The sequence below is a fragment of the Arachis ipaensis genome, chromosome B3 (genome assembly GCF_059453495.1).
Source record: "Arachis ipaensis isolate K30076 ecotype BB chromosome B3, ASM5945349v1, whole genome shotgun sequence".
In the NCBI taxonomy this organism is placed as follows: domain Eukaryota; kingdom Viridiplantae; phylum Streptophyta; class Magnoliopsida; order Fabales; family Fabaceae; genus Arachis; species Arachis ipaensis.
The window spans coordinates 29,349,459-29,362,399 of record NC_142438.1 but is presented as its reverse complement, the minus strand read 5'-3'; the positions used below and the strand labels follow the sequence as shown (position 1 = coordinate 29,362,399).

Here is a 12,941-nt window from a genome sequence, read left to right as displayed (position 1 = left end):
AAATACGTAATGCTGCAAAACTATTAGGAAGAAAATGAGCAAAAGAAAGAAAAAACGTAGCAATAAAAGAACGATGATGAGGAGGAAACACGCGAAGAAGAAGAAAGAATGCGAAAAAAAAGTGTGTGCTTCACACTCTCGTTGTGAGTTGTTGTTGTTGGGTTTGAACGAATTTGGTTGGACTTGGTTGACAAAAATACTTGAATTTATAGCGAGACCTTTTTTTTCTATGGTATTTTTTATCTCGACAGACCTTAAAGACAATAATATTTTTTTTGTACGGTATTTCTCGTTTCGACGGGTCGATAACTAATCCATTGCGGAATAAAGTCCATTTAAGGGTCTGTCTCTAATCAATGAGTTACTCCACACACAAAGCAATTTGTTTAAGTGAATAAGTGAAATGACTATTCAACTAACTCAAATTAATTAAAATACATACTAATTATTTTTAATATTTTTAAATAAAAATTGTTAAACTTTAATTTTAATTATAACTTTGTAAAATATTTATAGTGTTAATTATTATATATATTTTTTATTTAATTTTTTTTATAAAAAATTATCTTATTTCATATATTATCTTCTGCCACAGAAATATATACTAATTTTTCGATAAACATCCAAAATAAAAAAAAAAAAAAACTAAAAATAATTTACTCAATGAATGGTTTCTTCCGTATTTGTTAATTTGACTTGACTAATGTGTTTGGCATCCGCCAATTTGATCGGATGGATGTAGGACACATATATAATTATAGGAGAAATGTTAGTGCCAGTAATTTTTGTGATTTGTAGTAATTAAATAGTCATCAATAGTTTTAATGGTGTGAAATTGGTGTGAGATTTCATCTAATGGCTCACTTTTTTTTGCTAGTTATATGCTGGTCAGAATTTAACAAAATTGCTCACTCTCTAGACTTTTCCTAATTATAGTTTAGCAAACATGCAAAGAGTACAAGATAATGCCAATGAGTTATTACTCAAATAGTATAGTCTTCCCATATTCAATTAAGAAGTTGCGGGTTCGAGTCTTCTATCTTTAGTAAAAAAAAAAAGAGTACAAGATAATATTGTTACCAATAGAATTTTAAATTTTTATTTTAATATACACAATAATTATATTAAAAACTAAATTTTACATATTTTTTATAAAATTTTATTTTTTTGTTAATAACTTTAATTTATGTTTTTAAAATATATATTAACTAAAGTACTAAACCCATATAATGATTATTCAATATTCAATTTTCTTTGTACATTAATTCCTGGGATTCCATGTATCTTTTTGCTTTAGGCACGCATTTGTATATATAGAAAAATCTTAAATCTTTCCATAAAAAACAAAAGGCATCTTACAGAGGTGGGGGACTATTTGACCTTTCTTACATTTAAAAAGATTCCCTAAATTTAAATCGTTATGCAACAATGCAACTATATGCCTATATATATATCTCAATAATATCATCATCTATCCTCCATGAAAGCCTATAGTAATTAAGAAGCTATGCTAAAGGAATTCATTACACAAGCAGAGGTTGGTGTAGGGTTAGAAACCCTGTGGACAGCTTTCGCAAAGGATTTTCCAAACATAGTTCCGAAAGCTCTCCCAGATATTGTGAAAGATGTGCAGCTGACCCAAGGCAATGGAGGAATTGGAACGATCCTCATCTTTAATTTTTTGCCTGGTGAGTGTGCTTCTGGATGGCAAGATTTTCATGAATGTGCTTTTTGTGAAATATTACCTTTCAATTTCATATCCCAAATTGTTTATTCTATTTTTACTTTTTAATAATAAAATATTAAAAAATACAACTCAAAATTAACTCGTCTTTAAACGTTTTTTATTAAGTAAGGAGTGTTATATTTTTTGTTAATTATTAAATAAATTTTATTTAATTTATTTATTTATTATATTTTATATCAATAATTTATATTTAATGTTAAAAATTTAAGATTTTAAATTTAAAATTTAAAATATAGAATTTAATATTCAGAATTTTAATGTTTAATTTAGAATTTAAAGTTCAAAAATTAGCAATGCACTCTTTATTTATTTATTTTTTTTTTTTGGAGTGCATTAGTATTTGCAATCAAACTCAGATATATCAAAGCCATTTACTTCTATTAATAAAACATAAATGGAAAAATAGGAGTTTTGATTTTATGATGTGTGAAAATTGTTATACTAATTTTCTGATTTGTCTAACTCTGCTAATCGTTAATTACATTATTTTGTTAATGAACTAAGATGCAAGAAGTGTAACTCATTACCAGAGGGAGAAGATCACTGAATTTGATGAAGTTAACCATGAAATTGGGCTGCAAGTGATTGAAGGGGGTTATCTGAATCAAGGTTTAACATACTACAAGACTACTTTTCAACTTTCTTCAATAGAAGATCATCGGACTTTGGTCAACGTGAAAATCTCCTATGACCATGAATCATCATCAGAGGTAGAAGAAAGTGTCAAGACATTGAAGACATCGCAGTCCACTTTATTCTTTCTTAAAAGCCTAGAAAAATATCTGTTGAATGAGGCTTGATGAAGTATTGTCATCTTTACTATTACCAATAAAGGGTTGAAGCAAAACTTTAGTTTTACTGCTAGCCCTGTTCTTCAAAGAATGGTGATTGCTATGATACCGTAAAAGTATTTGTCTAACTTATTAAAAAGAGTTAAAAATTAATATTTAATTTTAAAAATATAAAAATAAATAATTATTAAATATTCAAAAATTATCATAAAAAATAAGTTAGACAAAAGTTAAACACTAAATTATAAGTATCATAGAATTTACTAAAAAAAATTTGTTATATACAAATAAAATATCAATTAATAATAAAATATTTATATAAAATATATATTAAAATATGCAAAACAATACATTCAAATTAAATATACAAAAAAGTAACATACCGGCACGTAGTTTTAATTTTGATGTGTATAAATTAAAACAATTTTGTAAAAATAGTTTCTATTTAATTATATTTCGATATTTTAATTATAATTTCAGGATAAAAATATTTTCCTTTTTTAATAAGTACCCCATTGATGTTTACATTTTCTTAAAGTCTATATTATTGGCCAAATTAGAGAACTAATGTTTTTAAATTAATAATGAATAGATAAAAGTACAACCTAACTTAGTCAATATGTTTACTTCGCATATGGTTATATTTTTCAATCCTACAATGAAGAATAATAATGTAAGAATAGAACAGATAGTTTGACGTATCAATGATATTGCAGGAGCAGCCAATTGACTGTTGGTACCACCAATAGGTAAAATATATGGTAATAATCCTTTCCTAGTGTTAAATAGAGAGGATGATTCAAATGGAGTCTTGAATGAGGTAAAAGCAAATAATGTTGCTCAAGCCTATGGTCAGAATATAATCCAAACGGTCGAACAAATCTTGAATAGAAAAGAGTTAAATATAGGAGTGACAAATCAACCCTATTTCATATCTCCCTTTTTAGATTATGTGTTTCAAGTTAAACTCCCGCGTGGGAGGGGGTGGGACGAGGGGGGAGGATTTTCAAATCTTCCAAATCTCTCACCAAGTTTGCAGGAGAAAGTGAAAAATCGACGGTCAAGCATGTAGCTTGATATGCCATTGAAATCGATGAATTGACTAACAATGAGTATTTGAAAATGAGATATTTTTTTTCTTCACTTACAAAAAATGTCTTCACTTGGTTTTTAAATTTGCAACCTAACACGATTCATAGTTGGGTTCAATTAGAAATGAACTTTCACGATTAATTTTTTAGAGGAGAAATGAAAGTGACTTTATCAAATTTATTTACAGTAAAAAGAGAAAAAATTGAATTGATTGATGACTACCTAATACGATTCAATAATATGAGAAACAAGTATTTCATTCATATTCTTGAACATGTGGTAGTCAAGATGGCCATTAATGGTCTTGATTTCAATATTCGAAAGAAATTAGTAAATCAGTAATTTTTAGACTTGGCTCAATTAGCGGATAAGGTACAACAAATTAAAAAGCTGAACAAAGAAAAAGAAGAACTTAGTCAAGCAAAAGAAAACCTTTAATTAAAAAGGTAAATTATATCGACTGTATGAGTGAAGAAGAGTTGAACAATGAGTATACTTTTGCTACAGAATTAAAAGATGGGCCTCCATATGTGTGTTGATCTCTTAATCCAATAAAAGACAAAACTCCTTTGTCAGGGAGAAGAAGTTATTCTTTTGACTTGACGAAAGCTGAACAAATTTTCGACATATTATTAAAAGATAAACAGCTTGTACTCCCTGAAGGAAAAATATATGTTTCTGAAATTAGAAATAAAAAGTTTTGCAAATTTCATCAAGCCTCTGGCCATTATACTAATAATTATATACGTTCAGGGACTTGATACAAAAGGCTATTGAAGATGGTCTATTGAAGTTTGCAGAAAAACCTGAAATAAAAGTGAATTCTGATCCTTTCCAGGTCACGTCAAACTTTGCTGAAACAAAGGAGATGACTTTCTTGATCAACATGGCCTCTGTCGAGCCTATGAAAAAATATGATCAATTCGAACTTGATATGTTCGAAACAGAAAAGCCTATCTATCCAAAGCCAGGAGAGGACTTGTTGAATTTTTTGCTAAGGCAAAGAGAAGAAGAGGGAAACATTGCCATATTCCCCCGATGCAGTGCTCTATTCGACTCATCAACTTCTAAGGCTTTCGATTCTTACAAAAAGAGTAGAGAGTGGGTTTTCCAAAAAGAAGCAAGCTCGATTAAAGTAGGGGAAAGAATTGAGACTTTTTCGGTGCTCCTGTCAAACAATAGATGCGCACTATCGTCACAGTCGATTAGAAACCCGAAAGGGTGTCTAATCAAACTAGAGTTCTCCCTTCTAATGTGTCAAATAATCAACGGGTATAGAACAATGCTCCCAACTACTCAAGAAATTATAATTTCAGCATTTCAAGAAGAGGATTTGGGCATTAGGATGAAAACCATAAAAGAGGTATTTCTCGACGAGAAAGAAGCAGAAGAGGTGGTGGTTGAGCTCGATGTAATGATCAAGATAGAACTCTCTTCATTCCAAGAGTTGTGGCTCAAGCACAGGGTGCTTATGTCGACATAGAGGGTCCATATCTAGAATTAAGCAAAGTGAGAGAGTCCTTCAGAAGCAAGAACAAAAGGGGGGATAATGCATTAATGGTTAGCCAGAAGTCAAACAATGAGTCGAAAGAAACATCACTAACCAAGCTGGTGCCCAAAGGGAAAGAAGATGATGAATTTGGTCCCTAAGGCCAAGGAAAGCTTGGCCACGAAATCCACTTAATGTTGATATTGAGCCATTGGGATCGACTCTCAGCCTACATGGCTGAGAAGAAGGAGTGCACATGTGAGTGTGCACTAGATTGTATATATGATCTCAACCTCTTAGGATTTGAAAAGTCAGATTTGTTTTCAGAAGATTTGTACAAAAAAAATTTGAAGTACAAGATCCTTTCAATGAAGTCGAATTGGTCGAGAAGGCCAAATCACATATGTGAGTAAGTGCTTAGACCCTGATTTCAAAGAAGAACTAATAAAGGTGTTGAAAAAGTATCAAGATTATTTTGCTTGGCAATATGAGGAGATGCCTGAATTGAATAGATCCTTAGTCAAGCATAAGCTTCCCACTCTTGAGAATGCTCGACCCATTAAGAAAGTTCCAAGATATTTCATCCCCTGAAAATATGGTAAAAATCAAGGAGGAAGTCGAACGCTTGTTGAAAGCCGGATTCATTCAGACGACTAGGTATGTCGAATGGATTTCGAATATTGTGCTTGTAATTAAGAAAAACAGAAAGCTAAGAGTATGTATTAATTTTAGGGATCTGAATAAAGCCACTCCGAAAGATGAGTATCACATGCCAATTGCAGAAATGTTGATCGACTCTGCAGTAGGAAACAAACTTCTAAGCATCATGGATGGATACTCAAGATATAATCAGATATTCATTTCTCAAAAGGACGTGTCGAAAATAGCTTTTCGATTCCCAACGGCTATTTGGCACCTATAAATGATTAGTCATGCCATTTGGACTAAAGAATGCTGGAGTCACTTACGAAAGAGCAATGAACTCTATTTTTTATTTTATTGGTAAGTTTATGAAAATTTGTATTGATGATGCTATTGTGAAGTCTGAGCAGAAATAGTCTCATTTGAACAATTTAGAAACTGTTTTTAAACGAATGAGACATTATCAACTTAAGATGAATCCATTAAAATATGCTTTTGGTGTAACTGCAAAAAACTTCCTTTGATTTGATGCGAAATTTTTCAAAACCACAACTCGGCAAGTGCATTGAATTGTATCAAATAATACCACGGTGAGTGGGTTATCGTTCCCACGAGGATTAACGGACTAAGCAACAATGATTAATTGACTATTCTAATTAGACAAATCACAAAATAGAGGAGTGAGAATGAGGAATTCAAATGTGTAAACAGAGGCAAAGCAAATAGGAAACAGTGAGTGAAAGCAATAATGGTGGGAATGTTAAGATTTAAGAGATATTCACTCTTTAGGAAAACAATCATTATGTTCACTTATTTAAGGTATGCAGAGATCAATCGCGACAAAATCATAGATAATTGAATTTCAATTCTTTGATAACCCAGTTTCTCCTTAATTAACTAATCACCAATTCCTTGGTCAACCAATTAAGAAAAGAGATTAAGCATAAATTTGATTTAGGTAGAAGCATCACCAATTCCTTAATTAACTAAATACGCCAGAAGCATCACTACAAGAAAAACGATGAGTATCGTCAGATTTATCGTCAAATTAAATATCATTCTAGATTTAATGGTATAAACAGCACTAGAAACTATTTACCAGCGGATTATTTTTGTCTGATGCTAACTACCGGCAAATTTTTCGTCGGTCTTTTCAATGGATTTATCGAGACTGAGTTGCTGATTATCGGATTAATCCGACGGTAACTTTAGCGCCATATCACGTGTTTTAATGCCAAGTTACGTCGGATTTGTCTGCCGGTAAATTCTATGGTTTTTTTATATTTTTTTGGCACAGTTAAACCACAATTAGTAGTCAAATTAAAACTCTTGTTAATAAAATTATTAGCAAAAATTCAAAATTAATAGAAATCGACAAATTATTTTACTAAAAATAAATGGTCTTAATATAATAAAATATCTACAGAAGTAGAATACAATGAAGTTGGCATAAAAAAAATTAAATCACTAAACCCTACAGATCCTGGTAATCGTCGTTGTCGTCATCTTCTCCTGCTAAGGCAGCGTCGGAGTAGGTCACTACAAGAAAATGGAACATTTGTAACAAAAAATTTGTATCAAATTTAAAATTGTTACAAATTATGATTTTTTTTTGTAACAATAATTAGTTATTGTTACAGAATATTTTGTAACAACAAGAAAATTTGTTACAAAACATTTGAATATTTTGTAACAACGTGATTTCTTTTGTTACAAATTATGTTGGCTTTCGTATCGAATTGTTGTTTTGTTGCAAAATATTATAATATTTTGTAACAAAAGATTTTATTGTTGCAAAAGTTTAAAATATTTTGTAACAAAAAATTAATTTGTCACAAAATACAATATTTTTGTAACAAGTTATTTATTTGTCACAAAATTCAAAGATTTTTTGTAACTAATAAAAAATGTTGTTTCAACATATTAAATGTAAAACTTCAAATTTTTAAAAATTAACATAATGAGTTATTTATGATTTATTATATTTATTGAAGACTTTATATTCAAAAATTTATTTTATTAAAAATATTTAAGTCAATTTAATGATACTTTGAGTTTAAAATTACGTTAAAAATTAAATAATAAGTTATTTATGATTTATTATATTTATTCAAAATTAATTTTTAGAGATTTATATATTAAATGAGTTTTTTCTTATTTATAATTTAAAGTTTTAGTAATTGAAAAAAATATAAAAATTTTATATAATTTAATTTAAATATTTAAAATTTTTGAATTTAATACTTTAAATTTTATGAATAAAAAAATTAACTTGATTATCTCCAATTTTATCTTAATTAGTATTTATTTAAAAATAATTATAAATTAATAATAAAATAATATTTCAAGAATAATTAATTTAATTACTCTAATTCTTAAAATTAGGATATTTATTTAAAAATAATTTAAGAATTTATAATTAAATAATATCTTTATATAATTATTTTTAAATTAAAATTAATTTATAATTATTATATTACCCTTATTTTTTATTAAAAAAACAAGAATTTTCGTAACTAAAAAAATTTATTTTAAAATATTTAAATATTTAACATAATTTTATTTTGTTTTAAAAATTTAATTTTTTAAAATATTATTTGTATTAATTAATAATTTTTATAAAAAATTCAAGATTATTACATTTTGGAGATTTATAATTTCTTGTATTTCTTGTCCTATATATCTACATTAGGGTTCTTCAATGTATCTTGTTAGTTTATACTTTAAAGTTTATATGTTGAAGATTTATAAAACAATCTTAGTTAAATAAAAGATATTTGAATTATTTATGTTATTATATATTATATAAATGTTAACTTGCTGAGTAAATTAGTTTATATATTAATTAATTAAAAAATTATAATTTGGCAAATTATGTGTATAATTTGTATTAAAAAATTATTACAAAATAAATAGTATTTTGTAACTAAAGAAAAAAATGTTACAAAATCAAGTTATATTTTGTAACAAAATTTTATGATAGGAAAAAATATATTGTCACCAAAAATATTTTGAAGATCAAAATTTGTTATCACTTTTGTAACAATTTTTGGTTTTTTGCGTCAGAAAAATTTGTTACAAAATATTACTTTGAATTGTAACAGTTCCATTTTTTGTTACAAAAACTTTTTGTAACGGGACATACTGCAACGGCCCTTTTTTTTTGTTACAAGATCCTTTTGTTTCAAAATATCGATTTTTTGTAACAATATTTTTTGTTACAAATATTGCTTTTTCTTGTAGTGGGTGCTAATGTCGGTGCCTTACCAACAACGTTGCCGCTAGGACCAACAGCAACGCTGCCTCCAGTGTGCATCTGGTGGTTGTATACCTTCATCTGCTCTTACAAACGATCTAGCTGCTCCAACTTTTTCGTTAGGTCCGAGCTGATGACAATGGCTCCTTCCACATGTGCAAGAAGGTTGTTGTATCTCTACTCAAACTGCTGCATTTGTTGGTGAAGCTCCTGTGTCAGCTTCTGCATCTCTTCTCTCAAGTCGATAACTTCCTGAGGATCAGCATGACCAGTGGTAGAGGCAAAGGAAGCCGCCAATGCGGAAGAGTGGAAGCCACTGGCAAAGAACAACCCCAACCTGAAGCGGCGATTCTTGTGGAATTCAGTGATGATCTCACGCCAAACGCTATCAGGATCTACTACTGAGGTCTTGGAGCCGGCTTCGTCGTTCCCACTAGGCGGCTGAGATTGCTGGGTTGTAGCCTCCAATCTTTGCATGTAATCCTCCTATGTCACACACGTTGTAGTTAGGATAACGGTTAATTGACTTTAAACCAAATAAATTTGAAAGTTAAAATTAATTTAAACTCAAATAATGGGTCGCAAACCGCTCGTCAGCAAATCTCTTCTTGTTTCCATCAGTATTGCCTCACGATTCAATGACTTAGACTACAGATATTCAAACCAATCAATAAAATAAATCAACAAACATCTAATTCAAGTAACTACAAACAAACATTACCAAACTACTTACCAGTCTGCTCTTCATCTTCACAAAAGTCGCCGACCCACCTGTATACTTCGACAACCTCGGCGAAGCCCTATTAGCAACATTCGTCAGACGGCGATGCTTGAACCCCTCATCATTTCTAAAGTGGGCCTCTAGTTTCTTCATGATAGATGGACGGATCTAGGTCGTTAGGTGGTCACGCCTCTGACGAATGTCGCTCATCATCTGTTGAAGTTATTTAGCTACTCAGTCGTCGAAAATCTTCCTAATCGTGAGATTTTGTTCTGTATCTCATATGAATTTCAACAGCACAAAGTGATTCAATTACATTGAAGAGACAAAATAAAATACAATTCAAATACAGTTAATTAATTAAACATTATTGGGTACTTACCGTCCACTTCAAAAATCATCGCTCTCTGGTCTCAGCAGGAATCTTCGTATAGCTCGATTACGAGTGGTCGTACATTGACTTAATGACCTCAGAGATCTCCTGTGTACAAGCATTGTTGTTTGGTGCAAACCTATCAGAGAAAAAACCTAAGATTAACAAACACATAAACTTAAGATTAATAAACTTAAGATTAAAAAATAGTATGTACTCATGTCTGCATGCCATCAGGCCAAATCATCCATCAGATGACGGGTGGTGGTAGAGGGGCATCCTGCTGGAGCACACTAGAGGAATCACCCACTGCGGACTCTGTTGTTGGATCTGTAGCGGTGTAGCAGAAGGAGGCACGTAATTCGGAGTTTGGGACCATGATGAATTGCTGGCCCGCAGGACCCGCCTATGACATCACAGGGGTCGACGGAGTAGTCAAGGTAGAGGGAGATGACTGAACACTCCCTGGGAATTCGGTGAAAACACTCCCTCTACCACGACAACGAGACCCACTCGATCTACCTCTACTACCTATCAACATGTCTACAAAGAGAATATATTATTAACACTAATCAGCATATATACTACATGAATTATTCAACAAAACTCCCCAAAAAAATTGAACATAACCTCCCCTAAAATTGGATATATATATCTATCTTTACGATTCCCATAAATCCAATCAATTTCAATCCACAACATCAGTCAATACTCAATTAATTTCATAAGAATTAAACTCAACTAAATAAGAAGCTTTCATGATTCAAATACAAAGCAATAAGATGTGACATGCATAAATCCAATGCAAAAGCAATATGCGAAACTTTATGTATGAATTAGATTGAACTATTTATTCTTAAGTCTCCCAAACCAACTAATTTAAGTCTTTGTTAACAAATTGATAAATTCAAATCTCATCATAAATTGATAACCATACACTTAGTCAATTACATTACATACATAGCATCATAAGAGAAATTAACTAAATTAACCAAATCACATTTTTTTTATAAAAAACAAGTTTAAAAAAATTAAGCAAGAAAAATTAACTAACCTGGACCTGGTGAATGACGACGAGGCTGGACCTTGCGACAGATGACGAAGCATGCTGGACCAAGGGAAGAACCTGGCGACGCGAAAAATAGCGACATGTTGGCAGTGAGAAGAACGGTGGCTGCAATGGATGCTAGGATTTGCAATGGCGGGTGCAATGGAGGTGTCGCGGAGAACGGTCAGTGCAAGGAGAGGAAGGATGGGATGGGCAAGCGGTATGGGGCTAACGGCACAGCGGGGTTCAGAGGCGGCTAGAGAGAGAAAGGGAGAAGAGAGGTTAGAGAGAGAGAAGATTTTGAATTGAATGGGGAGAGGGTTCACGCTTTGAATTTTATGGCTCATTATCGATGGTGACCCGTTGCAGGTCACCAAAATGCAGCATTTCTCTAAATTAGGTTTACCGGCGGATTATTCTGAGAGTAAATTTTATGCTAAATTTCGTGCCTATTTCTCCCCTTTTTTTCTCCAAATATTACGGGTAAATTTACCGTCAGAAAATAGGAATCCACCAGTAATGATTTGATTAAATGAAATTTTCAACAAAAATATCGGTAAAACCGACATGAATGTTCGACGCTAAATCTAACGATAAATCCGATGCTACTCGTCGTTTTCTTGTAGTGCTTCCTTCTTAAATATATAGAATTATTTTTCTTCGAGTAAAGAAAAAATCTGTCCCTGACCTTTTTTTTTTTTGTAGACATTTTCATCCCCAAAGATTGGAAAATACATTCATGTCCTTAACCTTTTCAAAACGCAGACAAATTGATCCCTCCGTTGAAGTAACTTCATTGGACTCAACGGAAAACGCTGATGTGGCTCCCGTGACGCTGACCTGGCCGTTACGGGAGCACATGTGGCATGTAGCTTTTCAAAACAGGACATATTAGTCCTATCACACCAAAACGTGTAGCTTTTCAAAACAGGACAGATTAGTCCTACTATACCAAAACGATGCCGTTTCTAAGCTCTGTTTCTCAGCTCTGTCAAGTCAACTGTGAACAATTCCCATTAACCCCTCTTCATTTCTGCAATCAAAAATCAAAACCCCTCTTTGTTGTTTGATTGTGCTATTGGGTTAGTGTGGTGGTGAGGGGTAGGAAATGGAAGATATCAAACATATTAAAAGGCTCTATGAACAAAATAGGAAGAACATGTTAATAAAACTATGAATTGAAAAGATAAAATAAAGAGGATCTATTTGAATTATTTATTTATGTATTGTTCTTAAATATATTTACTAACAGCAATCGTCAATTCTGTTTCTATCTTTTTGGTAAAGAATTTATCATAAGTAAAAAAAGTTATATACACATTCTCACCAAAATTGTGAATTGCAAGTGCCAACTATGACCCTTGAATGGACGGCAACCACTCCCCCTACTAGATTCTCATACTCTACTTTCTGGAACCCTGCATCAGCAATCATTGATGCAAATTTCTCCTGCAAATTCAACATAAAATAGGATAATTAAGATAATTCCCATATGCAAAATTTCTAGACATGAATATATTAGATTATCAGAGCAATTTCTGCACAATGCTTAGTATGATAATAGTATAATACATAAACATGCAAGCATAAGCAAATATTCAAAAATTGAAGATAAAGCTCCATGGTAGAAAAACAGATGATAATGCTGAGTTGAATAATTGAGTTTAATATATGAGACAGCTCCAAGATAACTAGGAACGCAGCTTGCTAAAATTAAATCATATGTAACAAAGAAATGTGAAAAATCATCCCATTGATCTACGACCCATCTACCTACTCAAA

General features: G+C 31.3%; 1 protein-coding gene across 1 annotated transcript; it reads left to right on the top strand.

Moving 5' to 3' along the window:
• Positions 1-1,439: 1,439 nt before the first annotated feature.
• On the top strand, positions 1,440-2,605 carry LOC107634323 (phytohormone-binding protein CSBP). Its single transcript, XM_016337858.3, has 2 exons — positions 1,440-1,688; positions 2,252-2,605. Exons 1-2 carry the CDS (start codon positions 1,508-1,510, stop codon positions 2,545-2,547), a joined length of 477 nt encoding a protein of 158 aa, XP_016193344.1. The 5' UTR covers positions 1,440-1,507; the 3' UTR covers positions 2,548-2,605.
• The last annotated feature ends 10,336 nt before the right edge of the window (positions 2,606-12,941 follow it).